The 27,396-nt window shown below is 46.9% G+C and overlaps 1 protein-coding gene and 1 non-coding gene across 4 annotated transcripts; both read left to right on the plus strand.

Annotated features, from left to right (window-relative positions):
• The first annotated feature begins 717 nt into the window (after positions 1 to 717).
• On the plus strand, positions 718 to 27,396 carry THSD1 (thrombospondin type 1 domain containing 1). 3 transcript variants are annotated; one of them, XM_061133180.1, is made up of 5 exons: positions 718 to 799; positions 3,836 to 3,974; positions 7,542 to 8,504; positions 19,441 to 19,599; positions 25,772 to 27,396. In XM_061133180.1, exons 2-5 carry the CDS (start codon positions 3,917 to 3,919, stop codon positions 27,133 to 27,135), a joined length of 2,544 nt encoding a protein of 847 aa, XP_060989163.1. In that variant the 5' UTR covers positions 718 to 799; positions 3,836 to 3,916; the 3' UTR covers positions 27,136 to 27,396. The 3 variants fall into 3 exon arrangements, with proteins under 3 accessions (XP_060989163.1, XP_060989166.1, XP_060989165.1); XM_061133183.1 differs by lacking the exon at positions 19,441 to 19,599; XM_061133182.1 differs by lacking the exon at positions 718 to 799 and having other exon boundaries at positions 3,025 to 3,974.
• LOC133049747 (U8 small nucleolar RNA) lies at positions 24,560 to 24,691 on the plus strand. Its single transcript, XR_009691439.1, has one exon. It is a non-coding gene; the product is annotated as a U8 small nucleolar RNA (small nucleolar RNA).

Here is a 27,396-nt window from a genome sequence, read left to right on the forward strand (position 1 = left end):
CCCCGCCAAAGATTCCTGGACCCTCGTTCAAATCACCTGCTCCCCAGGGACCACCAAATCTGGGCTCCGATTTCCGTTACCACACATTGGTATGCTAATGATAAACTGTCTTGCACATGACACCCTATTCAAAAACAAGCCCGACTGTTAAGGTGGAACTCTATCCTCTCCTATTGTTTTAAAAACACAACTTGAACACTTCCGGATTCGAGTTTTTAAAACGTTATTTTTAATGTAAATAACCACTTCTAGCTCCGGAGAAAAACGTAGAGGCACCTTCGTGAGCTCTTCTCTTTTGAAGCTCTTCCTTGACGTCTGGGAAACCAAGCTTACAGCCAACTTCAAAGACTGCCTCGTGGTCCCCCAGAAGATAATCACAAGTGGGCGGAGGAGGGGGACGGGGGAGAAGAGACTGGATCGCAAATGCCCGGAGACAAGGCGGCTCGCCCTCAAACCCGGCTCCGGGGCGCGAGGTGGGGTCCGCGCCGCCTCCCCGCAGGCCCCGGCCGGCCGCGCGTTTCCTGCCGGGTTTCCTGTCCAGCCGCGGGCCAGCCGGGCGCGGGCAGGAAAGGATGCGCGGCCCGGAGCGGGCGGGGCGGCCCTGTTGGGCTCCGGGAGGTCCCCGCCCGCCGGTTGCCGCCCTCCCCGCGCCGTCGGGGGCGGTCCCGGGCGGGGCTGCGGGAGCGGCGCGGCGGCCCCGGGCGCAGTCCTGGGACGCGGGATGCTCCGCCAGCAGCCTCGCCGCCTTGAAGTCGCTCGCCCTCCGCCCGCCTCGCCGTCCCGCCCGCCCGTCCCAGAGGTAAGAGGGACCTTCCGGAGGCGACCTGGGGTGCACCCCCGCCGCGGGGTCCCCGGAGGGTCCCTGGACTCTGCCGCCCCACCCTCCCCGCCGCGTACCGTCCCCTCCACGTACCCAGAAAGTGCCGTCTCCGCCTCTCCGAGTCCCGACTTTAACCTGCACCTGGCGCAGGCGTAGCCGAGGGACCCAGGCTGACCGCACGCAGATAGATGGGCGTTGAGTCCGGAGAGTTTGGGACCCTTGAAAATCAGCGTCTGGGATATTCTGCGTTTCAGAACAGGCTTGCGTCTTTCCAGAAAGAAATACTTTGTGGGATACAAGTAGTATGAGATAAGTGCCGTTTTAGGAGGACTTTGGGCTAAGGACACCGGCCGCCTTTGGTTTCCAAACGTGACCTTGACCTGCGGGCCTGGGGAAAGCTGGGTGGACGCGGAGACCAGGCACCGCCGACTCGGCCGAATACATAAATGCAACCTGCTTGGAATTTAGGGATTTCCTTTTAATAAATATCATTAGACGTCCACACGAGCGTGTGCATGTTTGTCAGAAGGGACAGGATCACTTTTCCTTTTATTCTTTCCTAAGTCATTGGTCTCCTGAACCTCAGCGTAATTCACTTTCTTTTTCTGAGTTCTGAAGACGCCCTAGGGGACAGATAAGCGTTTATCTGCAGTTTTCAGCAAAAGTACTGGGATCTGAGTTCTGCGTCATGTCATTGATGCTGCTGATGCTAAGTCGCTTCAGTCGTGATTAGCCACTGAGAATATTCACAACTTGCCCCTACCCTGTATCTATGTTTAGAATGTCTAAACATTTCTGTATGTGAATGCTCTATATAAGTTTTTTTTTTCTTTAAATGTGTATAAAGGATGCTCAGGTTCTTATTTTCTCAAAAAACGATTATCAAGCCAAACACTGTAAGTAGCCAGTCATGGTATTGGGAACACCTGTTGAAAGAAAATAAGCAAGGTTTAAAACAAATTAAAGAAGCTCACTGTTTTCTTAAAAAAAAAAAAGTAGTGCTTTTTTTTTTTTTTTTTAAAGTAGTGCTTTTTAAACCCAGTATTCCATGACATTCTAGGGTGCTCTGTTTACATCTTCATATTAACGAAAAAATCAGCATTCATTTTCAAAAGCTTGAGAGTATTTTTAAAAAATCCATAGTATGCAAACCATATTATGTCTTATAAACCAGCCTGGTTTCAGACAGCCTGGATTATTGCATAATTCCATTTCCACGCAACTCTAAATATAGATTATCACTATTCCATTTTACTGAACTTTTTTATAAGAAAGAAAATGTGTTACAATCAGAAAATCAGTTGTTAAGAACTTCTTTGAAAATGTTTGTCATGGCATGGTGAAGTGAAGTATTAGCTGCTCAGTTGCCGACCGATTCTTTGGGACCCAATGGACTAGCCCGCCAGGCTTCTCTGTCCATGGGATTTCCCAGGCAAGAAGACTGGAGTGGGTAGCCATTCCTTTCTCCAGGGGATCTTACCAACCCAGGAATCAAACCCAGGTCTCTTGCATTGCCAGTGGATTCTTTACCATTTGAGCCATCAGGGAAGCCTGTTTGTCATGCGGAAACAAGCAATTTGGGAGGAGTTAGTTCCACTTCTGGGGGCCAGAGATTGCTTGTTTCTTCTTTGGTTACTGAATATCAGTGACTTAAAGGAAGCATTTTAATTGCCCTGTGTGCCCACCCTTGCCCCAGAGAGACAAAGATGCTCATCTGCTGTCTTTGGCCAGGTTTCCCAATTCATGTAAAAGGAAAGGATTGGGTCAAATCTGTGCCTAATTCCAACAAAACTGAATTTTCTTTTTTGGTTGTTTTTGGAGAGGGCGAGAGCCCTAATTGTCTGCATGATTACACTTCATATCTCTGCTTCTCTTTGAGGAAGTCCAGCATTTCCTTTTGCTCAACCAGCTCCTACAGAGAGAAAACTAATAGAGACAGACTTATTTCCTTTCCACCAAATTTCTGATTATTCCAATCAGTCTTCTTAATTCCCTTAATTCCTGCCTTATCTGAAGGGATGTGACATACATATATTTTGAATATAATATGCTTTTTAAAAACTTACTAAAAGTAGATTAACTGTGCATAATGGGGGGAATATAGATATTAAGAAAATATCTATTTGGTAATGTTTAGTATCCAATAGTTTCCTAGACTCAAGTATGAGAAAAACTGGCTCTTAAATGCCCTGCATCTCATTCTGTTGTGTAGTAGTGTGTTTATATCAAAGTAAGTGCCACTGCTCATAAATCATTCTGGACCATGGTCCATCAAGGTCTTCCCTGCCCTCCTAGGTGGTCTGGGAAGATTGCTGCCTGAAATCATACATCTCCTGATGCATGCCAGCCAGTAGCAACAAGTATTGGAAGGCTGCCAAAGATGATAGCTGTTTTGTCTTTAGAATGCCCTAACCAAGGGAAGTCAGGGCCACATGGAGTTCACATTTAATTGCAATAATCTGAGTGTCTTTTATTTTTTTTAAAGGCTTAATAATTTTGATATAGCTCCTAGGCATTAAGAAATGGAGCAATCCAGATAACATACCAATTGTGTAAGACAGACAATGTTAATATAAGCCCATTTGTGGAAGCAAAGTGGGTCTACACAACAGATGCAAAAATTTGGCAAAATGTTAGTCAGTTGGTTAGCCTGCTATGCCATGCATATAAGTATGCAAAGATATATTATCAAGGTTGGCTATGAACTTCAATAAAATTAAGCAAAGAGCAACCAAGTCTCCACTTAAGGGTCCGCTATAAAGAATAAAGACTTGGTGTTTTGCAGAGAAAGTCTTGGTGTGGGCAGACCTGAATGTTCTTAGCAGGTGAGCTATAATGAAAGGAACGTGTATAATTACCGATCATTTCCCTGGGGGCAATAGTAATGTCCTTCCTGTTTTCTTTTCAGTATTAACTAGGAAGTCTGACTTCTTAGAATGGTTTTGTCATCTCAGGGTTACTATTTTATGAATCACATTGAATAGAGCCAATATTTCTTTGAGGTTCTCCTTGCAGGTGTTTTTGAAAGAAGACTCTACCATTCGGATGTGAGAAAGGACATGAGGAGACCAAAGACCTGGGATTTTGCTGATCAGAATGAAACAAACGTTGAAAGACTTTTCAAATCTATTGCTGGTGGTGCTCTGTGACTATGGTAAGTGTTGAGTGCACCTATGCTGTGGGTCCCAATGAAGAAACAGAAATGGGAGGTTTTTAAATGCCTGAATGTTCATGCCTCTCCATGAAGGAGGCAGGGCAGGGATTCCAGTTCAGTGCCTTTTAAACCATGGTTCTTACAACCCTAGGTTCTCTTAAGGTTCTGCATTATTAATTCAAATTTCATTTAAAATATATTTTTAAGTTTTTTTTTTAAACTCACTTTCATTTCACAAGTCGGAGACAAGCATGTTGCCCTCACTTTGATTGGTTTCCTAGTGTTTCAGTATTATACACTTGTGTGTGTACTGTCTTTTAGTTTTGTTTTTGTTTATTGTTTTGTTTTGACTGTGCCTCGAAGCATGTGGGATCTTAGTTCCCCAACCAGGGATTGAACCCACACCCTGGATTGAACCCACACCCTCTGCAGCGGAAACTCTGAGTCTTAACTGCTTGACCGCCAGGGAAGTCCCTGGGATTCATTTCTTTTAAAGTCTTTTGTGTGCATACTCGTGCATGCTCAGTTGCTTCCGTTGTGTCTGACTCTTTGCAACCCCATGGACTGTAGCCTGCCAGGCTCCTCTGTCCATGGGATTCTCCAGGCAAGAATTCTGGAGTGGGTTGCTCTTTCCTTCTCCAGGGGATCTTCCCAACTCAGGAATTGAACCTGTGTCTCCTGTTGTCTCCTGCATTGCAGGCAGATTCTTTACCACTGAGCCACTGGGGAAAACATTGCTCAAGAAATGAGTGAAGTGCTGAGGTGATCAAACAAACCTTCATATGACAGTATTTCATGTGCTGATTCTAATAACCATTTTTTAACAGCCTTATACAAAAAACTATAAAAGGGTACTTTGTTTCATAAAGAGAAGGACATGAAAAATTTCTACTTAAATAGTCTGCGAGGATGTTTGTTATTGTTGAGAACAAAATATTTTACCGGCACATGAAAAAGTTGATTGAGCAGAAAATAAAGCATAAAAGTTGAGTGCAAAGGCTGCTACTAAAAATGGAGGTATTTTCATATATGTGGGGTTTTATCCCCTTCTCCATTTGAAATTGATCAAAATATACCATTAACAGTTAGATTTCTTTTGAAATCCACGTGCTTATTTTGAGACACCAGTTCCTTTAAAGGAATGGGAGAGAGGAAACGAATGAATGGAGAAAACTGAACTGTAGCAGTCAGTTTGATGGTATGACCAAATGGTAGTTTTCTAAATGAGAATATATTCTTGCCTGTAGAAACTAGAGTTCAAGTGTAAAGCAGCCAAGTTCCCTCTTCAACACACACCTTCTGTCTGCTGCTGTTGAGACTCATCAGTTCTCTTTCTTGTCCATTTCCAAAGGGACGTGTGTGTCTTTCTCATTGACTAGCTGCCCAGCAAATCAGAATCTGATCTGCCTCTGTGGTAACTGTATCCTTGACAATAGGTTTTCATTAATTAACTAAGTGTGGTGTGCTTCTCAGTGTTAAAATGCATCACAGAACCATTCTGCCCCATTGGATACAGATGAATATAAGCTTTGTTCCCAGTCCTTACTCCTTCCTTGGGCTGCAGTGAGCACTGGAGGTCAGCTCTGAACCCGCACAGAAGCTGCATCAGAAGCAACTGCCTTCCTTAACTCTGAGTCACCTCCATCCAACAGGGAGCACTCCTCAATGTGTATGTTGATGGAAAAAAAACAAAAACTATTGTGGTCTTTCAAGTGTCCAGATCGATCCAAGTTTTATACGTTTTATTTCACCTCGTCTTAAATAAGAAATGAGTGAAGTGCTGAGGTGATCAAACAAACCTTCATATGACAGTATTTCATGTGCTGATTCTAATAACCATTTTTTAATATCCTTGAATAGTCTACTTTTTCTTTCTTAAAAAACTTTTATTGGAGTATTGTTGATTTACAGTGTTGATTGGTTTCTGCTGTATAGCCAAGTGAATTTGTTTTATTTTTTATTGAAGTATAGTTGATTTACAATGCTATGTCAGTCTCTGCTGTAGATTGAATGTATTTAAGGACTACCAGCCCAGCCAACACATTGAGGTCCTTTGGGCATATATGACATATATAATTACTGTTATTATATTAATATATTGTATTATCATGTATATATAAGAAGACTTACAAATTCCTACTTACACCTGTTGTTTTTCAAACCAAAGGGCACTGCACTTTCTTAAATCTAGAATGCTTCCTACCCTAGCCACAGGCCAGTTGATTGTTGTATTGCCAAATTCTGTCTCTTTTGGTATGTATTTGGATAGGGTTCAAAATAGAAACAAGGATTCTTGTGTGTCTGTGTTCTTTCTGCTTTTTACTTCAGCTGCTCCAGTGGGTCTCTTTTAAAAAAAAAGATATGATTATCCTAACTAAGGGATACTTTTGGGCTAGTAGTCATCTATCTTGCCTAGGCCTGTTACTATAATGTCATTAAAATCACCAAGGACATGCTTAGCTATTCCATGAATGTTCACTCTGTCCCCTGGATTAATCCATGTAGGATAGAATGTCAACATTTCATATTCATCTTAAAATTTCTGCCTTATACAAACAAAAAGCACTTTCTTTACTGATAAAAATACTCACACACTTGTCTTGGATGTCAGAAAGCAGTAACTTACAGGTACAGCTGATCATTGGACAACGTGAGGTTTAAGGAGTCTGATCCTCTTCACAGTTGAAAATCCTGATATAATTGGCCCTCCATATCTGCTGTTTGCATCTGCAGATTCAGCCAACCACAGATCATCTAGTTACTGTTTACTGTTGGAATAAATCTGTGCGTAAGTGGACCCTTGCAGTTCAAACCCATGTTGTTCAAACATCAACTGTATATTTAGAGTCGTCCATGTTAAGTCATCTAGAGTACTTCATATTATATCATTTGAATGAGGCTTTCTTTCACTTCACCGTAAACCTGTGGGGGGGTGTGTGTGTGTGCACGCACGTGCTAAGTTGCCTCAGTCATGTCCGACTCTTTGCAACCTTATGGACGGTAGCCCGCCAGGCTCCTCTGTCCATGTGATTCTCCAGGCAAGAGTGCTGGAGTGGGTAGTCATGCCCTCCTCCAGGGGATCTTCCTGACCCAGAAATCAAACCTGCGTGCCTCCTGTGTCTCCAGCATTGCAGATGGATTCTTTACCACTGAACCACCGGGGAAGCCCTCACTGTAAACCTATTTCCTGCAAATACCTAAATACTACAATATGACTAAAGTGAGCAAAGTGAAGTGTTGGATTTTTATCATGAGAACTGTCAGTTGTTACTCTTGCCTTATTAGGTTTTCTTCGCAGATAGATTCCATTGTTGACTGTTGAGAATTCAGAGTACCCATTCATTATTTTGAACAAGAACCATGAAAGATGGAGATGAAGGACCTGAGCCATTTTAGAATGGAAGAGGTTCAGGGCCCAGCTCCCAGGGTTAGCTCTCAACATCATTGTATGTCATCCTTGGCACAGTTCAAACTTCTCCTGTGTCTAAGATGCTGTTTTCGTGGATGTCATCGGTACTGCCGCTCAGATATCCCTTTTGAAAATTCACTGTGACCATTTCCTTTCAGTTCTTGGAGAGGCTGAGTATCTCGTGCTGGGGGAGCCGGGCCATGTAGCGCTAAGCAACAGCACGGTGACTGTGGATTTCCATGGCGCCAGCGGGACACTGAGGAATGTCTCTGTGCTGCTGGTGGAGGCCAGCTCCAACCGGACTCTTACCACCAAATACGTCCTCACCAACCAGTCCCAGGAGACCCTCGAGTTTGAATGCTTCTACTTCAAGGAGGCCGGCGACTACTGGTTCGTGATGACCCAGGAAGTGACAAACAGCAGCCCCCCGGCCCCCCCGAGGGAGAGGAGCACCTTTCTCAGGGTGGAATGGCCCGTCTTCCGCGTTGACCTGAGCAGGACGTCCAAGGCGGCCGAAGGCACCTTCCAGGTGGGCCTTTTCACCAGTCAGCCGCTGTGCCCGTTCCCCGGGGACAAGCCTGACATCTTGCTGGACGTCACTTTCACCAACAGCCTCCCGGAGGCGAGGGCAGGTCAGGCCCCTCCGCTGGAGATTAGGGCCAGCAAGCGGGTGGAGCTCGCTCAAGGCCAGTGGGTTGAGTTCGACTGCGCCCCCGTGGGGCCGGAAGCCTACGTCACGGTCACCGTGGTGCTGAAGCTGCTGGGCCGAGACTCGGTCATCACGTCCACAGGCCCCATTGACCTGGCCCAGAAATTTGGGTACAAACTGGTGATGGAGCCGGAGCTCACCTGCGAGGCTGGGGTGGAGGTCACGGTGCTGCCCCCGCCGTGCGTCTTTGTCCAGGGGGTGATCGCCGTCTTCAAGGAAGCCCCCAGACTCCCAGGGGAGAGGACCAATCAGCTGGCTGAAAACAGCCTGGCCTTGGGAGAGAGGAGAACAGTATTCAACTGCACTTTGTTTGACATGGGGAGGAATAAATACTGCTTTGACTTGGGCGTTTCAAGCCGAAGCCAGTTTTCTGCAAAGGAGAAGGAGTGCATGCTAATTCGGAGAAGTATAGGTTGGTATTACGATTTTAAAACCATTTTTTTTTTTTTAATGAAATTGGCATCTTCATGCAATCAAAATTATTCTTTTGAATTTAGATGAACTTGATTTTCTATGAACTGTGCCATCATTTTTATGGTTCACTCCTCGTAATGTTCCAAATGATGTTAACATCCTTGTCTGAAAAATGAAGAATATTGGTAAGCATACCCAGCTCACTGCTAACTAACCGCTGCAGGTCTCGGTTTGCCCACCAATAAAGTGGGGATGATAAGAGTATCTGCCTCAGAGAGTTGTGAGAATTAAGTGAAATCGGTGTGTACATTTCTTAGCACAGTGCCTGGCATGTAGGAAGCACTGATAAACTTCAGCTATTACTACACTGTATTTTATTTTTTAGGTATGTTTGTTCTTTAACTTTTATTTTATATTGGCGTATAGCTGATTTACAATATTGTGTTCGGTACAGGTGTACAGCAAAATAAATCAGCTACATATATATATTTATCTCCATTCTTTTTCAGATTCTTTTCCCATACAGGTTATTAAAGAATACTGAGTTCCCTGTGCTATACAGTAGGTTCTTGTTGATCATCTTTTTTATATAGAGTGTGTACATGTTAATCCCAACCTTCTAATTTATCCTCCCGCCACCCTTCCACTTTAGTAACCATATGTTTGTTTCAAAAGTTGGTAGGTCTGTTTTCTGCTTTGTAAATAAGTTTATTTGTATCATTTTTTAAGATTCCACATATAAGTGATATCATATGATATTTGTCTTTCTCTGGATTTACTTCGCTTAGGATGATAATCTCTAGGCCTACCCGTGTTGCTGCAAAATGGCATTATTTCATTCTTTTTTGTGGCTGAGTAGTATTCCAATGTATATATATTGTTGTTGTTCAGTCACTAAGTCATGTCCAACTCTTTGTGACCCCATGGACTGCAGCACACCAGGGCTCTCTGTCTCTGTCTCCCAGAGATTGCCCAAGTTCATGTCCATTGAATTGGTGATGCCATCCAACCACCTCAACCTCAGCTGCCTTCTTCTCCTTTTGCCTTCAATCATTCCCAGAATCAGGGTCTTTTCCATGAGTTGGCTCTTTGCATCTGGTGGCCAATTCAACTTCAGCATTAGTCCTTCCAATGGGTATTCAGGGTTTATTTCCTTTAGGATTGGCTGGATTGATATGTAGCACATCTTTTTTATCCATCTCTCTGTTGATGGACGTTTAGGTTGCTTTCATATCTTGGCTATTGTGAATAGTGCTACATGAACGTTGAGGTGCATATATCTTTTTGAATTACAGTTTGCTCCAAATATATGCCCTGGAGTGTGATTGCTGGGTCACATGGTAGTTCTATTTTTAGTTTTTTAAGAAATCTCCATACAGTTCTCCCTGTGGTTGTACCAATTTATGTTCCCACCAACAGTGTAGGAGGAGTCTCTTTTCCCTGCACCCTCTCTAGCATTTATTATTTGTAGATTTTTTGATGATAACCATTCTGACAGGTGTGAAGTGATACCTCATTGAAGTTTAAGTTTGCGTTTCTCTAATAATTAGTGATATTGAGCATCTTTTCATGTATTTATTGGTCATCTGTATGTCTTCAGAGAAATGTCTATTTTGATTTTCTGCTCTTTTTGATTGGGTTGTTTGTTTGATATTGAGCTACTTGAGCGATTTGTGTATTTTGGAGTCAGTTGCTTCGTTTGCAAATATTTTCTCCCGTTCTGTGGGTTGTTTTTCATTTTGTTTATGGTTTCCTTTGCTGTGCAAGAGTTTTTAAGCTTAATTAGGTCCCATTTGTTTATTTTTGTTTATATTTTCACTACACAAGGAGGTGGATCCAAAAAAATGTTACTGAAATTTATATCAAAGAGTGTTCTGCCTGTGTTTTCCTCTAGGCATTTTATAGTAGCCTGTCTTACATTTAGCTCTTTAATCCATTTTGAGTTTGTTTTTGTGTATGGTATCAGAGAATGTTCTAGTTTCATCCTTTTGTATGTATTTAGAGATTATGTTATTACATCATATGGCAAGTCAGAATTCAAAGCTAAATCCCAAGTTGTACTGAGCAGTGTCCCGCTTCCTCTAGAGGGTGTCTTCAAGGGTGTCTCTTTGCTGTCATGCGTGCCTCGTTATAAGAATGATGCCTCTTTAGTGAGAGTTCATAGCCGGATTTCTAGAAACTTCTTCAGATTTTTAATTCTTTGCACAAAGAAGTAGGGTTATTATGGTTCCACCCAGGCCCCAGGCTCCGTTTTGCATTTCTTTCCCTTTTCCTGGGTGCAGGTCTGGTCTTGGCAAGAGGTTAATCCAGCAGAGATGTTCCTGATCACGTACACATTCCCTTATCTACTTTCCCACTAGGCCCTGTGCTCTCTGATGGCCCAGGCCTCTGGGCATCTTCGGTGCCCCACGAGTTTCTTGCTCCAGATTCGCTCACTTCTACTGAGAAATGCCTGTGACTCTGTCCCTACCACTGGCGCTTCCCTGCTTGTGGTTACCTCTCTCCAGCTTACATTCCGTGGCCTGTTCCTTTGACAACTCCCCTAGCAATACCCCAAACGCCCCTGCCTCGTTGTCCTGACGCCCCTGCCAGCTGCCCTCTGCACCCAGGCAAAGCAGGGCCACTGGGGGTGCACGTGCCTCCACTCCTGCTGGACCCGGCGTACCACCCCTGCTGCTCACGCCCCTGCTGTCCTCTTCTGTTCTGTTGGCCCTCCCCTGCTCCCCCCTGTCCCCACCCCCACCCCTGCCTCACGCTCAGAGCTCACTCAGCCACACAGAGCAGCTAGAAGCCATCAGGGACGCGCCTTCTCACTCTCCTACCGAGATCCCCATAAGCCTGCAGGCAGCCGTCCCATCCTCTCCTTTGCTGTCCCGAGAGGAGCAGCGTCTTTCCTCCAATACGAGGTCAGCCCTCCCCTCCCCTGGGGATCCCAGCCCCTCTGCTCTCTCCGGAACCTTCTGTTATTCATGATTACCCTCCTCTCCTCCATCTCTAACTGTCCCTTCTTTACTGGCTCATCCGCATCAACTTTGAGATGTCCCCAGTCGTCTCAGCTGAAAACAAAACAAACTTGCCCCTCATCTCTTCATCCTCCTCCAACACACCATCTTCCTCTCGTCTTCCTTGTGTGGCCCTGGGTCTTGAAAAAGTCACCTGTACTTTGGGGTTTACTTCCTCACCCCCATTCACGTTGCAACCCACTCCTGACTCACACACCTGCCCTGAACATGCTCTCATTAAAGCAGCCAGTGAATGACTTCTCGGTCCCCAAATCTGGGATGCTTCTCATCCGCGTCTTCGTTGACCTTGATTCTGTGACATCACACTCACCTTGTTTGCCTCCTGCCTCTCTTGCTGTTCCTTCAGGGTCACCTTTGCCAGTCTGTTCTACCACCATCACATCCCTTAAGCCTCGGACTTCTATTCGGCCTTCTGTATCTTCTATTGGAACCTCTGCGTCTTTTCATTCTTCTCACCGTTGCTAGGTGATTGCTGTCCTGTTGCTGATGGCTCAAGGTTAGCGTCTCTCACTTACATCCAAGAGCTGAACAGTTGTCCCCCAATGTCTTCCAGGCTCCTCAAAAGCAGCATGGAATTGGACTCATCAGCTTACCCCCCAACACTGCTCCTCAGTACAAGGCTCCACCCATTTCACTGTTTGAACCCCAAACTCAGGAGCCTTCCTCTTCTTCACCTCCTATGAACAAATCACTAGGTCCTATAGGTTTTGTTTCTTCGAAAAATCCCTGAATCTCTCCATTTCCACCGACACCCCTTGCTTTAAGCCTCTCCCATCTCCCAGCTGGACTCTTTCTGGCTGTGCTGTGCGCCTCGTGGGATCTTAGTTCCCAGTGCTCAGCCGCGTGCGTGCTCAGTCACTTCCATCCTGTCCGACTCTGCGACCCCATGGGCTGTAGCCCGCCAGACTCCTCTGTCCGTGGGATTCTCCAGGCAAGAATGCTGGAATGGGTTAGCATGCCCTCCTCCAGGGGATCTTCCCCACCCAGGGATCGAACCCACATCTCACGTCCCTGTGTTGGGAGGCAGGTTCTTTACCACTAGCACCATCTGGGAAGCCCCCCACCTGGACTCTTTTAATAGATCCCTAGTTGTTTTTCCCCCATCCCCTTCATTCTCTCAAGGCAGCCAGAGAGGGATTGTTGAAAATTCAGGTTAACTGAGGGCTATTCCCGTGCTTGAAACTTGTCAATTACCTCACTTGACACCTTACCCATGAGGATGAGCATCCATGTTCCCTCCGTGGCGAGCTGCCCCTCACCCCCTACAGTCACCATCCATGGGCTGGAGACTGGGTACCCCTCTGCCACCTTCACTTGGTTACATTAACCCATCCCCCAAGTCTCCTCCTGGGTACTCTTCCTCGATCCCAGTCTTGGTAAACTCCCTGGTATAAACTGGCCCAGCATCCTTAGACCCTCCTCCATGGCATTTATCCCTCTGTCACTGCTTGTTCAGTGTCTTTCTCCTCACATTTCCACACCTCCCTGAACTCCTGATTGCAGAAGCTCATTTGCCGACAAAAGCCGACTTGTGCTGCCATGAAGCTTTTTATGATGTTTATTTGGCCCACTTCATATACCTGGCACATTAACAGGTGCTCAGTACATATTTAGTAAAGGGAAAGTTGTACTCTCATGTGACAGGTCTCAGCTAGGTATCAGTGGAAAAACAGTTATGTTGATTTAATCATTCAAGATGTGGTTGCCTTTTCAAAAGAAGTTGCTAAGATGGAAAAAAAAAATTTTAATTGACTGAATTTAATGGAAACAAGGGCTTCCCAGTGGTAAAGCACTAGTGGTAAAGAACCTGCCTGCCAATGCAGGAAACGTAAGAGACTCGGGTTCAATCCCTGGGTCAGGAAGACCCCCCTGGAGAAGGAAATGGCAGCCCACTCCAGTATTCTTGCCTGGGAAATGCCATGGACAGAGGAGTCTGGTGGGCTACAGTCCATGGGGTTGCAAAGAGTCGGACACGACTGAGCCCATACACAATGGAAACATACCATGGGCGGGCAAAGGAGTTCAGGCCACTTGATGGAAGACCTTGGGAGCAGGAGGCCTCCGTGTTGGTTCCTTCTCCCAACTGTGGGGCTTCCGGCGGACTCCTCCACTGGTGTCTGAAGACTGAGTTCTCCCCCAGCCGCAGAGGGAAGACCCTGGGGTGGGGGGTGGGTGGAAGGGGGAGTAGAGCTCTGTGTCCAGGCTGAGGGTGCTCAGGGTTCCCTATGGGGCTGCAGCCACTAGACACAGCCAGGCTGTAGGGCTGGGAGGCCCTTGAGGGGCTAAACGCTCCTGGAATCCCCAGATTCTCTCTCTCTGTGTGGCCACCCAGCAGGGCTCTGCTTGGCTGGTCGATGAAACTTATGCTAGTGATGGAAACTCGGTGCCTTTGTGTTTCTAGTATAAAAGTTAATGACTAAATCAAGTTCTTTTCATTTTCCATTTAAATTGCTGGCTCTGACCAGTAAAGACTGTCCTTGTTGCCAAATGGCATCATTCAGGGACCTCCCCCCCACCACATTGAGCCCACCATGAGCTGTGACTCTCTGATGCATAATGAATTTCCCATTAGTTCCTTTTGAAAAGGGAGAATGGGTTTGATAGTTTTGTCTGTTTTTCCAAATATGTCTTAGAACCTTAAACATGTACATACTAATTTACAGGAACAGGATAGTGTCAAAAATGATTATTTGTGATCTTCACTTATCCTACTTAGCGTGAATGTTTATGAGTTTCTCTGCAGAAATGTCATATGTGTGGTTATGAGATGCTGCGAGGAGAGTGTTAGTAATATCGGGCACAGGTGCTATAGTAATATGCAAAAATCTAAATTGAGAAATTCTAAATCCTGGACTCATCTGCCCCAATGGTGTCAGATAAGGGATAATGGATCCTGTTTCTCAAGGCAAATATATATATAAAACATATATTTAGGGCTAAGTTGAGAATTACTGATAGAGGGTATAAATTCGTAGTCACATAGTGTTTTTGACAAGCAAAAATTGTAAATATTTAGCACATAGTTTTCTTGGGAATTTAAGTCTGTTGGCTGTGTTCTTGTTTCTCTGATTAGTTGGTCTGGTTTTTCATTCCGACTGTGACTGGACAAGAGCTTTTGTCAAGAATAGGAGTCCTGTCATCCTGTTCCTGTTGTCTTATTTGCAGGTGCTTAATTACTGTTTCATCTTTAATTCTTTGCCAGAATCTTTTTAAACCACTCATCCACTTGGTTTACCTAAAACTGGAAAATATAATTTAATATAAGCAGGCCCTTAGATGCTTTAATACTCTGCAGTTCTCTGACAAGGAAGGAACCACCTTCCACTTGGTGGAACTCCTGCTCTTCCTTTGGGATTTTTTAAGAATAGCTGACATACTGTATGTGACCATTTGGTATAATCACATTCATGTAGTGATTACTTTGCACCAAGAGCTGTTTTAGGTGCTTTATGAATGTTAGCCCATTTAATCCTTATAATAACTGTATGAGTTAGGTTTATTTTATTGTCAACTGTATAGGTAAAGAAAGGGAGGCATAGAAAGGTTAGGTTGGTGGCTTAAAAACTACTGGTGAATAGACTGGCTTGAGCATTTTTTTTGGCTGTGCGGGGTCTTCGTTGCTACGTGCAGGCTTTCTCTAGTTGTGGCAAGCAGGGGCTGCTCTCTAGTTGCAGGGCACAGGCTTCAAACTGCAGTGGCTTCTCGTTGCGGAGCACAGGCTGTAGGGATTAGCAGGTGGATTCTTAACCACTGGACCACCAGGGAAGTCCAGCATTTGCTATATTACTGATATTCCATGCTGCCTACTATACAATCATCTGTCAATCTAATATTAAGTAATAGGAAACTTTTTGATTGAAAAAGTTCCAGTATTTTCCTCCTCACCTCATTGGTTCATCTTGTGCTGCCCACCCCTCTTGAAGACATGTAACCCACTTTGGAGCCCGCTGGCCCAGGCATAAGCATGCGTGGTCTCATGTGCATGAGCCTGTGTCAGGCACAGAAAATCCGAACTGCTGATCCAAGAGTCTTTGCTCCCACAGCTGCTCTTAGCTACTCACTCAAGTCTCTTAAATTTTCTTATAAGCATGTTTTGTTTAGTTACATTAGACTTGTGAGCAAAATATCTTGCAAATGTGAATATTTCATACTCTTCAAATATTCTTGGAGTGGAAACAAATCTCTCTTTCCCTATTCTGAACACATTTTGCTCATTCAGATTTAATATCCTATAGAGTGGCCTGTAAAGCATTTATTCTGGCCAAACAGGTTTGCTATATAGTATGAATGCATGTACGGACATCTAAACAGGACAAAACAAACAGCCTGTCATTCATGAAAGAAGACTATTTAGAAAATTGGTCATCTGACTCTCCATTTCTACTATGTTTATTATAGCTACCCAGTCAGTCCCCATTTGCTAAGTGTTTTCTCCAGTGTTTTTTTTTTTTTTTCCTCCAGTGTTTTTAACAGAAATCTTCAGGGAACAGATAGAGTTGTTTAAGGCATTTAAAATATTGCCTGATTAAATTTGTTCATTGCTTTGAGTGATTTCTCTTGTTTTCTGTTTGATTAATTTGGTCTAGAAGTAAAAGAACTGAAACTTAGTTTAAATGTTTATTTTTTTTTCAATGACTAATGATCCTACCAGCCATGATTTTGCTTTCAAAGGAAAAAGACACATTTCATAATGAGATTTTTAACATTAAGATTCATGCTTTTACCAGAACTTTGATTTTTTTTTTCTGGCTCCTACTAATGGAATTTTTGTTTTTGGTTTGACAGATGACTATATATTTAAATAATATCTGTGTAAAATAAAGGGTGGGCTTCCCTGGTAGCTTAATGGTAAAGAATCTACCTGCCAATGCAAGAGATTTGGGTTCAATTTTTGGTCTGGGAAGATACCCTGGAGAAGGGAATGGCAACCTACTCCAGTGTTTTTGCCTGGAAATCCCATGGACAGAGGAGCCTGGCAGGCTACAGTCCATAGGGTCCCAAAAGAGTTGGATGGGACTTAGAGATTAAAAACAACAATAGCGCATGTAAAGTAGAAGAGTTAGGAAAGAATAACAAAAGGATTCTTGGCTTTTGTAATCTACCTTTTGTGGTCTTAAATACAAGGACAAGAGAAGGATAAACTATGCATTGACTTAATTTGCCATTTAGAGGTCACAGTAGTGGAATTCCCAGGAGATTTTTCAGAAATAAATCACAGTACTTTAGCTCAGAGAGACTTACTAGGAGCTTCCCAAAGCTTTACAAGCACTGGAAGCGTAGTGTCTGAACAGCTGTGAAGCTCCAGGACAAAGCTGGCTTGTTTTTCAGCCATCTGAGGAGCTGCAGTGTGATCTGGGAGACACAGAACCAATATTGTGTTCAGTTGGAACTCTGGATGGAACATAATTACCACACCTCACTTGACATTGGTCCAGGATACTGGTTTGTAATGCTCCCACTCTTGTGAAAATCCAAGACTTTTAATTGCTGTAAAGAAGTCATATTCCATGACTCACTCCAAGGATTGCACCACTTGGCTCACCTGAGAATGTATCTGCCCTGCATGTTCTCCTTATGTTTTTGTAGTGCTTTGTACACCCTTGACTGCATGATGAGTTTTTGTCCATAATGAAGAAGAGAGACTTTTATGCACAGGATGTTTTGGTGCCTAGTGTGGGCATGACCTGATAGATCTTGGGATTGGATGGGTGTTGATAGAGAAGGGACGTAGGATAATTATTTATAGGGGGCTATTCAATTATTCTATCTGGCAGTGATTACATATATGCTTGGGGAAGAAGTTTGCATTTGCCAATTGATAATGACTGTGTTGGATGTTTTCTGTATGTATTTTGAAGCTCTGATGTTAGTGCAAGTGTGCTCACTTACTCAGATGTCTTGACTCTTTGCAAGCGCTCTGGTGTTAGGTGCATCCCTATTTAGGGTTGTTAAGTCTCCTTGCTGAATTGACCCTTTTATCATTATGTAAACATCTCTCTTTATCCCTGGTAATACTCCTTGTTCTGCATCCTGGGCTTCCCTGGTGGCTCAGAGGGTAAAAAGTGTCTGCCTGCAATGCAGAAGACCTGGGTTTGATCCCTGGGTCAGGAAGATCCCCTGGAGACGGAAATGGCAACCCACTCTGGTACTCTTGCCTGGAAAATCCCATGGATGGAGAAGCCTGGTAGGCTACAGTCCATGGGGTTGCAAAGAGTTGGACACAACTGAGCAACTTCACTTTCTTTCCAATACTCTGTTCTGCAATCTACTTTGTCTGATATTAATATAGCCACTGAGTTTTCTTTTCATTAATGTTTTGAAGTATAACTTCTTCTCTCCTTTTACTTTTAACCTGTTTCTGTATTTATACTTCAAGTGTGTTTCTTTTAAACAGCATATAGTTATGTCATGGTTTTTTTTTTTTTTTTTTGGCCATGCTGGGCAGCATGCAGGTGTCAAATCCCTGACCAGGGATTGAACTCGTGCCCCCTGCAGTGAAAGCCTGGAATCTTAACCACCGGACCACCAGGAAGTCCCTGGGTTATGCTTTTTTATCCAACCTCACAATCTTTGTCTTTTAGTTGGTCTTTAGATTATTTATGTTTAACGTTATCACCATGTGGGGTCTTTGTGATGATGCCGCCCCTCGCCAGTGGTAGAAGCTCTGTATTAGTCTCGGCCCCGGGTTTCCTCTCTAAGGGTGAAGCTTTCTCTCTTTTTCCATTTCTTGGCAGCACTAGGTCTCAGCTGGTGCTTTTAGAGTGACGGGGTTTCCTGCCCTGTGCCCAGTGGTTAGGGCTCTTGTTGACAGATGGAGAGGAGGCTCTGGATGAGGTCTGTGTCTTCCCCACAAGCTGCTCCTCCCCTCCTCGGCCTCCACCTCAGGGAGGCTCCCTCTGGTCTTGAACCTGCCCTCAGTCCTCCTTGTGAACAGCTGGTGAGCTCCATGGTGAAGAGCCTGCCAGTGGGTATAAATCCCCCGTGGGTGGTATGGCTCCCAGGGCTTCTGTATTCTCCTAGCCTGCACCAGGCCTCTGACAGTGCGTTACATTTTTGTTTTTTATTTAATTACTTAATTTATGGCTCTGCTGGGTCTTTGTTGCTGCATGTGGACCTTCTCCGATGGCGGTAAGCTCTGCTTGGGCTTCTCATTGTAGTGGTTTCTCTTGTTGTGGAGCATGGGCTCTCAGGCACGGGGGCTTCAGTAGTTACAGCATGTGGATTCAGTAGTTGTGGCTCACAGGTCTAGTGTGGGATCTTCCCAGACCAGGGATCGAACCCATGTACCCTGCATTGGCAGGTGGATTCTTCACCACTGAGCCACCTGGGAAGACCCTTCATTACATTTTTAGATGACTTCTTTTCACCAACTTGTGTGAGGCGTGGCATCTGCCCCAGGAAATAATGTTTGCATCCTGGCTTTCCTTGGAGGAGTCTGTCTTTCCTTATAATTCAGGCCATTTGGTTGTCCTGTGACCTTTGCTGTCTGATGAGTTCTAGAATGGTTGCTACTTTATAAATTATACAGGCTTCCCTGGTGGCTCAGATGGTAAAGAATCCGCCTGCAGTGCAGGAGACCTGGGTTTGATCCCTGGGTCGGGAAGATCCCCTGGAGAAGGGCATGGCCACCCACTCCAGTGTTCTTGCCTGGAGAATCCCAGGGACAGAGGAGCCTGGTGGGCTACAGTCCATGGGGTCGCAAAGAGTCAAACACACCTGAGCTACCCACATTTTTACTTTCCTTTGTTGTAAGGGTAGCAGCAGTATTCCAGCTTTGCCCGTCTTTGGGGATGTTCCACGTTACTGACTTTTCATGGCCTGAGATTTGAGTTTTGCCGCTTCCTTTGGGTGCGCTGACATTCTGATTCTCCAGGTGAGTTAGCATTAAAAGCCTGGCCGGTGTCCTTGCAGAAACTTGGGGGCTGTGGCAGCCGTGGAGCCAGTGTAGCGCCTCGTGCGGGGACGGTGTCAGAGAGCGTCGCCGCGTGTGCCTGACCGCCTCCCCCTCCCGACCTGGCTGCCCCGGAATGTCCTCGGAGACCTCCCCGTGTTCCCTGGAGGACTGTGCTGGTAGGTATCCATCCTCCCGCCCGAGCCTCTCCCGGAGGGACTGCTGCACTCAGGCCTGCCTGGCAGTCGCCAGTCTGAGTTCAGGAGTGGACTCAACTGCGTTGTCAGTGCTGCTGGTTGTACCGACTCTCTGCCCCTCACTGTGTCTACAGCTGGGGCTGGCTTGCCAGCAAGATGGCCGGGGACTTAACACTGTCAAAAATGGGAAGATGACAAGGACATCGGTCTAAATTAAATGTTCAGACATACAGAATCATTTTTAAAAATGCAAAAAAATGGGAGGATGATCATTTCTTCCCAAGATTTCTTGCTGTTTCTCCCTCCTTTAACTTCTCTCCATCAAAACTTGGGGGGGGGGACGACTGTGGGGAAACATTAAAAAATTGGTTTTTTCCTCCTCATCTCCAAGAAGTCCCAGGGAACCATATAGACCAATTGTCCAAAATGGGGCAAGATGCCCTGCCTTATCCCTTGAAGGGCCCTATATTTATTCTGTACTCCCCTGCCCAGGAGGAGAAGGTGGGGCATTTCACGTTGACATCACCTGGAGGCTGGCCCTTCCTTCATCCTCCTGAGCACCTCGAAGGCCCACACTAGCAGGTGCTCAGTGAGGACTTGATGTGGATGGTCTGGTGGGGGGCTCAGGTTCCTCAGCTGGGTTTGCTGCAGCTTATGGAGCTGAATCCCATTCATTTCCCACAGGTTACAATAAAAAGGAATCTTTGCTCTTTGCACACACCATCCCCCATCTGAGACACAGCCAGCTCCCCATTTAGTTGACCAGCCTTTGCTCTGGTCCTGACCCTTATGTGAGGCCCCTCTCTCCAGTCCTGACTTCTTCCATTCTCCAACTCCAGGTTGAAAACCACCCCTGGTTCCTGTCCCTTTGGGACCTGGAGGAGTTAGATGTTTTCTGTGTTTGATCTCAGAGCACCTTGTTGAGCAAACCACCAGCATCTGGCAGTACCTTGACCAGTGTCCCCACCTGTGACCTTCCAGAATCCTGCTGTCTCCTCTTTGCAGCCAGTGCTGTAGGCCTTGTTCCCTTTATTCCAGCATCCTAAGACCATTGTCTCTCCTGTGATTTTCCTATTACAGCTTCAGGCGCAGGCTGTCCTCCCAGCCCCCAGCTTTCCCCTCCTCTTTCATCAGCCCTGGGCCCCACCCCAAATCTGTTTCTCCAGCTGTGTCTCATACTGTCTTCTAAGGCTTTCTTCTCCATCTGCCCTTTTCTTTATAAGTCCCCTTACTCTCCATAGCTCCTTCCTTGTGTGTAACTTCTTGCTTTTCATTCTGGGAGGGCATGCTGTGTTAAGCTATTCCATCCAGAGTTCCGTGATACTCAAATGAATTAAAAATCAACTGCCCCTGACTTTACTGCACCTTTAGCAGTGACAGCAATATCAACTATTTATTACATGTCTCACTCAAAACTCATAATAATTCTACAAGACAAGGATTCTTATGCTAGGCTCAGATCTTGAGAGCTTGATGCTGCCAGGCATTTTTTTTTAAGTGCCTTGCATGTATAAAGTCGGTCCATCATTATCTCCATATACAGGTAAGAACTTTGTAGCAGAGAGAGGATAAGCCACCTGCCCAAGACCGCAGAGCTAGAAAGCAAGGGACTAGATCTGGCCTCGCCCTAAGCTCCCTAACTTGAATACTTTGCCTCTATATATTACAGGTCAGTCTTGCTTTCTAAAAGCATCCTGGAATTAGCAATCATTTTTTGCAGCTGTGTGGTATTATTTGATGTTCTGGCATCTTAATCTCTTTAATCCTGGGTGGGAACTGGAAATTTGTGCATTATAAATTAGAAAAAAGGGTAAGTGCTACAGACACCCGTGTTTCTACTATCAGTGGTCCTCAGATAAATGCTCATGTGGATAAAAATGATCATTTCTCCCGAGTGTTTCTGTCTCCGGTTTAGGCTGTTTTCTACTCCTTGGAAGTGTAAAGACCTGTTTGCAGGCTGCTTAGCATCAGGAAGCTCTCCTTCACTTCAGGGAAAGACAAGATGAGGCAGAGATGGGTGAGGTCAGCACCTCTGGGGCTTTTCTCCAGCTGTGGTTTTAAAGGATTCCAACCAGAGTCCAAGGTGACAGCTAAGAGGCCTGTCATGTACATTTTCCACTGACGAAGCAGCCACTGCAGACGAAGACATGATCAGCCAGGAAACAAATCTTTCATCATTCAACTATTTTCACTTGTTTGAAAGCCTAGAGTTCTGTTTGGTTTTGAAAGGATGTTTTTATGCCAAGGTCTGAGTGAAGTTCTACATTAATTTGGCCCTTCTTGTTCACCGCAGCAGTGGGTGGGTCCAGTTGCCATGTACCCACATTCCATCAGATGGGATGTTGAACATTTTGTTACGACCTTTAAAATAATGAATCAATTACTGAATATAACATTGACTGAGTACCAGCTCTGTGCCAGTTATTGACTGGAGTTGGAGCTATATAGGTAAGCCATGTCTCTCTGTCTGGAAGGGACGTATGATATAGTAACTTAGCAGACACAGAAGCAGGCGTAACGTCCAGTACAATAGAAGATATCCACAGCTTGCTGTGGATACTTGGCGACAGTCTAGGTTGGGAACACCTCTGTTCTTGGAAGAAGTGATATGTGAGCTGAAGTTTGAAAGCTGAATAAGCGTCACCTGGTGAACTAGGTGAGAAAGGGAGTTTTAGCGAAGGGAGCGATGGATGAAAGCTCAGCAGATGATGGGCCCCTTAAGAAACCCAGAGAACTGACGACAGTCCGATGTGGCTGGAGGACAGTGTCAGGAATGAGGGATATAAATGAGGCTGGACAGGGTCATTCCTTGGCAGTCCAGTGGTTAGGACTCAGTGCTTTCACTGTCAAGGGCCTGGGTTCAATCCCTGGTCAGGGAACTAAGATGTTACAAGCTGCGTAGCGCTGCAAAACACACACATACACACACACACACACAATGAGGCTGGACAAGCCAGATCCTGAGGGCCCTTGAAAGACTGGACCTGTGCTGTCGAGGGCTCTCTCTCCTGCAGTGTGGAGTAGAAATCAGAAGGGGCAGGAATGGCTGCAGGCGGCCTGTTAAAAGAGTTTGTCATTGACCCAAGGCGGTGGGATGTGGAGGAGAGGATTCAGCAACTCTGGATGTGGCAGGCGTGGAGAGGGGAGCATACCGGGTGAAACCTAGGATTCTGTTGCTGGCACCTGCATGGACAGGACACCATTCCCTTGAGATGAGATACATCAGAGGAGGCGCAGGCTCTGGGGGAAGGTGCTGAGTCCTCGGTGTGTGGAGGTGGACGTTTGGTGGCACATCGATGGAGAGAGCAGTGCTAGTAGAACCGGAATGGGATCTGGCTCTCGCTGGCTCCAGAGTCCACGCTCTTGTCTCCAAATTAGATACCTGTTGAAACCAAGAGGAGAAACAGTCACAGGAAGGGTCAGACAGGAGCTGATGCTGGAAAGCCCAAGGACTATCAAGATGGAGCTCCTTGGCTAGTAGATCTTAATGACTTCCAGTCGGAGGTGGCCCACTGGAAACCTGGGGGCAGACTGCAGGAGCCAGAGAGGGCGACGTGGAAGCTGTAAGTCAGCGCACACGGACCCCTCTTTCTGTAGGTTCAGCCAGGAAGATGAGCGAGGTACGTCTGTAGCAGTAGTCAGAGTTCTCGGAAGGTCTTTGAGAAGAGCTGGAGCGTGTTTCTGTGGAGCTTCTCCTCCAGGAGAAGCTGGCGATAACTGGTGCAGAGGGAGAGTCCCCCTGGAGAAGGGTGGCCTAGAGCATACTTGGTGGACTCACCCTTATGGGAAGACACTGCTCCTCCTAATTCCCTAGAGGAAGAGGTAAACAGAGGTGTGACAGCTGCTCAGTTCATGCTGGAGGGGAGGATGGCAGAAGAAGCCAGAGCTGCACTTGCTTGATAGCTTCTCATCTTTGTGCTCCAGCAGACCACCGAGGAAGAGGGTGAATGGGACAGCTTCCAAGCAGTGGGGGCAGGGAGGCACCCATGACAGGATTGTGGGCGGCCAGATTTGGGTGCTGTCAGTACACAGAGGCACTGGCCTGCGTGGTCCATTATTTTCTCCACCAGGGCTCAGGGCCTGGGTGTTGCAGCTGAGAATCCACAGGTCTGGATTCATCTAGGAACGGACTTTCGCTGCAGAGCAGGGGAAGGGGTATAGCTCGGTATTAGAATGCAGAGAATTGAGATTATTGGCAGGAGAAGGGTTCAAGTGAGGGATCCTCGGTGCAGGAAGAGAAGTGAGAGCGGAAAGTGACTGGAGGAAGGGGAGAAACCGGAGGGGTTGGAGAATCAGATTTTGCAGTGAGGCTGAATACCTAGTGTAGGAATCATGAATGAATGAGAAGGGAGGAGACAGCCAGAAGTGGGCTGTGAAGGTTAAGAGCACCTGCAGAGAGTGGGAAGGGACGACAGCTTGGGAGGCCACGAATGGTCCCAGCTCTGGGATGGTGAGGGAGCCTGGACCTGGGTGCTACTGACTGATGAGTGTCTGGAAGTGGGGAGATGACAAGAGCTGAGGGATGGGTATGGGAGTGTCTGGGTGGATGGACATGGGCACCAGAAGAGTAGAACTTCTACACGGAGGTGAAAGAGTTGGTTGAGATGGCAGCCAGGGATGAGGAGGCTGAGGGACACGCCCTGCCGCTGGCTCTGCTTCTAATAAAGCTCCCACCCAAGAGTGGGTGGAGGAGGCTGTGCCCTGCAGGAGGGCCCATCCTCGGGTCAGGCAAGGAGACGAACAGTGTTTTGTGCAAAGTTTCTGGATGGTGAGGTCTTTGGCTATAGGTGTCTCATAGGGTGCAGTGGAAAGGGGAGGGGAGCATTGGGGATGGGTCCAGGAGATGACTCACAGAGCTGGGAATACGATTGGGGAAGAGAGACACGGGACAGCATTGTGGCTGTGAAGCAATTACCCTCCAATTAAAAATAAATTTAAAAAATCATCCGGTAGGCTAATCCTTACCTGTTCCCCCTTTTGGAGGGCAGAATAGAATGTGGTGATTGGAGCTCACATGATTCATGATTAATGGCTCTGCATGATCATGACTTGCAAGACCCTGATTGCTCCTGATACACACATTAACTAGTTAAAAAAAAAGAGGGGAGGGGACAGGTGACTGGAAGGGCTTAAATGATAGACAGTGGCCTAAGAGTTGAAAGAGAGGTCCTGCCAGGTGGAACTGGGTGGTCTCAGGTTCCTGGGTACTTTTGTGGCAGTACAGGCTGAGGTCCCAGGTGGCGTCTGAGTCTTGGTGAGACATTTTGATGACTGTGGGACACACCAGATTGAGAGAATAGGGAAGAAGGACGAAAATCAGCACCACATGGAAGGGAGGGAGGAGATAGAGAGTTGAGAAAGCAGAAGTGGGAAAACAGAGGCTCCAGTACCTAGGAAAGGCAGTTCCTGGACACGGGAGAGAAAACTTGAGTTGTAGTATATTGCCAAAAGACCTATTTTCACCTATTAATTTCTCTTGAGATGTGCACATGTAGCTGCAACCTGCCTAAATTACTTTGCATTTCAAGTGTTACTGGAAATTTTCCAACATGCATCTCAAAGGTACATTTAACTGTAGATATCCCATGTTTACCTTGCTCTAGTGCTCAGTTGTGTCCGGCTCTTTGCAACCCTTTGGACTATAGCCCGCCAGGCTCCTCTGTCCAAGGAATTTTTCAGGCAAGAATACTGGAGTGGGTTGCCATTTCCTCCTCCAGGGGATCTTCCCCACCCAGGGATTGAAACCACATCTAAGTCTCCCTGCATTGCACACAGATTCTTTACCACTGAGCCATGGGGGGACGCCCATATTTACCTTACCTTAAGTGAAAAACCTTGATTTTCTACCTTGAAACACTCCTTCTGAGGCTTCTATGTAGAAATTTGGGCTCAAGTGTCAGCAGACGCAGAGTGTGGCCAGGAGTCACCCTGATTGTGGCCCATCTGGTCGCCACACTTCTATGGGTCTCTCTGTTTCAGTTTGACTTAAGTTGTCTATAGAAATATGTATGACCAGAAGTCCTAGTCCTTGTTTATTTCACTTATTTAACTGCTAGATAATTACAGCAAGCCACCCAGAGACCTTAGACCAACGCAGAGAGAAGGATACCAGAGGATGCATTTGTTCCTTTTTTTTTTTTTTTTTTTTTGGTAGCTTTCCAACCATCCAGCCCATCTCCTCTCCAGCCCCAGGCTCCCGTGAAGTCCAACAATGTCGTGACGGTCACCGGCATATCTCTGTGCCTGTTCATCATCGTGGCCACCGTGCTCATCACGCTGTGGCGGAAGCTGGGCCGCGCGCCCAAGTGCAGCACCCCCGCCCGCCACAACTCGCTGCACGGGCCGGGCTGCCGGAAGAACTCCGACGAGGAGAACATCTGTGAGCTGAGCGAGCCGCGCGGCAGCTTCTCGGATGCGGGTGACGGGCCGGCGGGGAGCCCCGGGGACCTGGGCATCCCACTGACCTACCGGCGGAGCGTGCCGGCGCCTCCCGACGACGAGGCCTCGGGGAGCGAGAGCTTCCAGGCCAACGCCCAGAAGATCATCCCGCCCCTGTTCAGCTACCGCCTGGCCCAGCAGCAGCTGAAGGAGATGAAGAAGAAAGGCCTGACGGAGACCACCAAGGTGTACCACGTGTCTCAGAGCCCCCTGACGGACACGGCCATAGATGCCGCCGCCGCCGTCGCAGCAGCAGCGTCCCCCGGAGGGTCTGAGAGCCCCGAGGAAGCCACGGCCGGCAAGTTCCGGATCAAATCCCCGTTCCTGGAGCAGCCCCCTGCGGTGGGCGCCGGAGACAGGCCCCCATCCCGGCTGGACCACCCGCTCTCGGCGGCCAGCTGCGCGGTCAGCCCCAGCCAGACCCTCCTCCGCAAGTCGCAGGTGAGGAGCCACCCCCGGGGGTCCCACTTCCGCAGGACGGCGAGCTTTCACGAGGCCAGGCAGGCCCGGCCGTTCCGGGAGAGGAGCCTGTCCACGCTTACCCCTCGGCCGACTCCCGCCCACGGCCCCAGGGCCCGGACCTGGGACCAGGCCGGAGAACGAGGCCGGCCTCCGAGTCGAGGTGCTACCCTGTTCCCGGAGAAACGGGACCATGGCTCAGGGGCAGCGGGGACCAGTGGTCCCTTAAGCCCTCTCCCCAAACCCCACTCCCTGGGGCCGCCCCCAAGGAAACCGGACCTGGGGGATCGCCAGACCGGATTCGTGGGGGCAGGTGAGAGACCGGAGCCTCCCCGGGCTCGGAGGGGGCCGTCCCCCAGTCACAGGAGTGTCTCAAGGAAGCAGCCTTCCCCCCCGGCGCCCAAAGATGGTTACCAGAGGGTCAGCCCGCTGAGTCCTTCTCAGGGCAGAAAAGACAAGTGTCAGAGCTTCCCCGCCCACCCGGAGTTCGCCTTCTACGACAATACATCCTTCGGCCTCACCGAGGCAGAGCAACAGATGCTGGATCTCCCGGGATACTTTGGGTCAAATGAAGAGGATGAAACCACAAGTACGCTGAGTGTGGAAAAGCTGGTTATCTAGACCGACATCACCCCCGAGACTTCACACAGCGGGGTCCTGGGCCCAGATCCAGGGATCGGCTGCTTACAATGTTCTGTGGACTCTGGCGTGGACTCTTTTCAGTACAGCAGGACAGGATGTGGGGGAGGTGGTAACTCACAAGTATGCACGTGTGTTTCAGTTCATAAGAACTTATTTATCTCAACCCTTTTCCCTTCCTTAGCCTGTTTCTGTCAGCTTATCACTACTAACTATGATAATAAAATTTAAACAAGAGCAAAA

This window comes from Dama dama, chromosome 30 (genome assembly GCF_033118175.1).
Source record: "Dama dama isolate Ldn47 chromosome 30, ASM3311817v1, whole genome shotgun sequence".
In the NCBI taxonomy this organism is placed as follows: domain Eukaryota; kingdom Metazoa; phylum Chordata; class Mammalia; order Artiodactyla; family Cervidae; genus Dama; species Dama dama.

What these genes read in the sequence shown, in the direction of transcription:
- THSD1 (XM_061133180.1), top strand. Translation starts at nt 3,917, where the DNA reads ATGAAACAAACGTTGAAAGACTTTTCAAATCTATTGCTGGTGGTGCTC. An exon ending in GGTGGTGCTCTGTGACTATG is followed by an intron (nt 3,975 to 7,541) that starts GTAAGTGTTGAG and finishes ATTTCCTTTCAG; the next exon opens with TTCTTGGAGAGGCTGAGTAT. An exon ending in TTCCCTGGAGGACTGTGCTG is followed by an intron (nt 19,600 to 25,771) that starts GTAGGTATCCAT and finishes TTTTTTTGGTAG; the next exon opens with CTTTCCAACCATCCAGCCCA.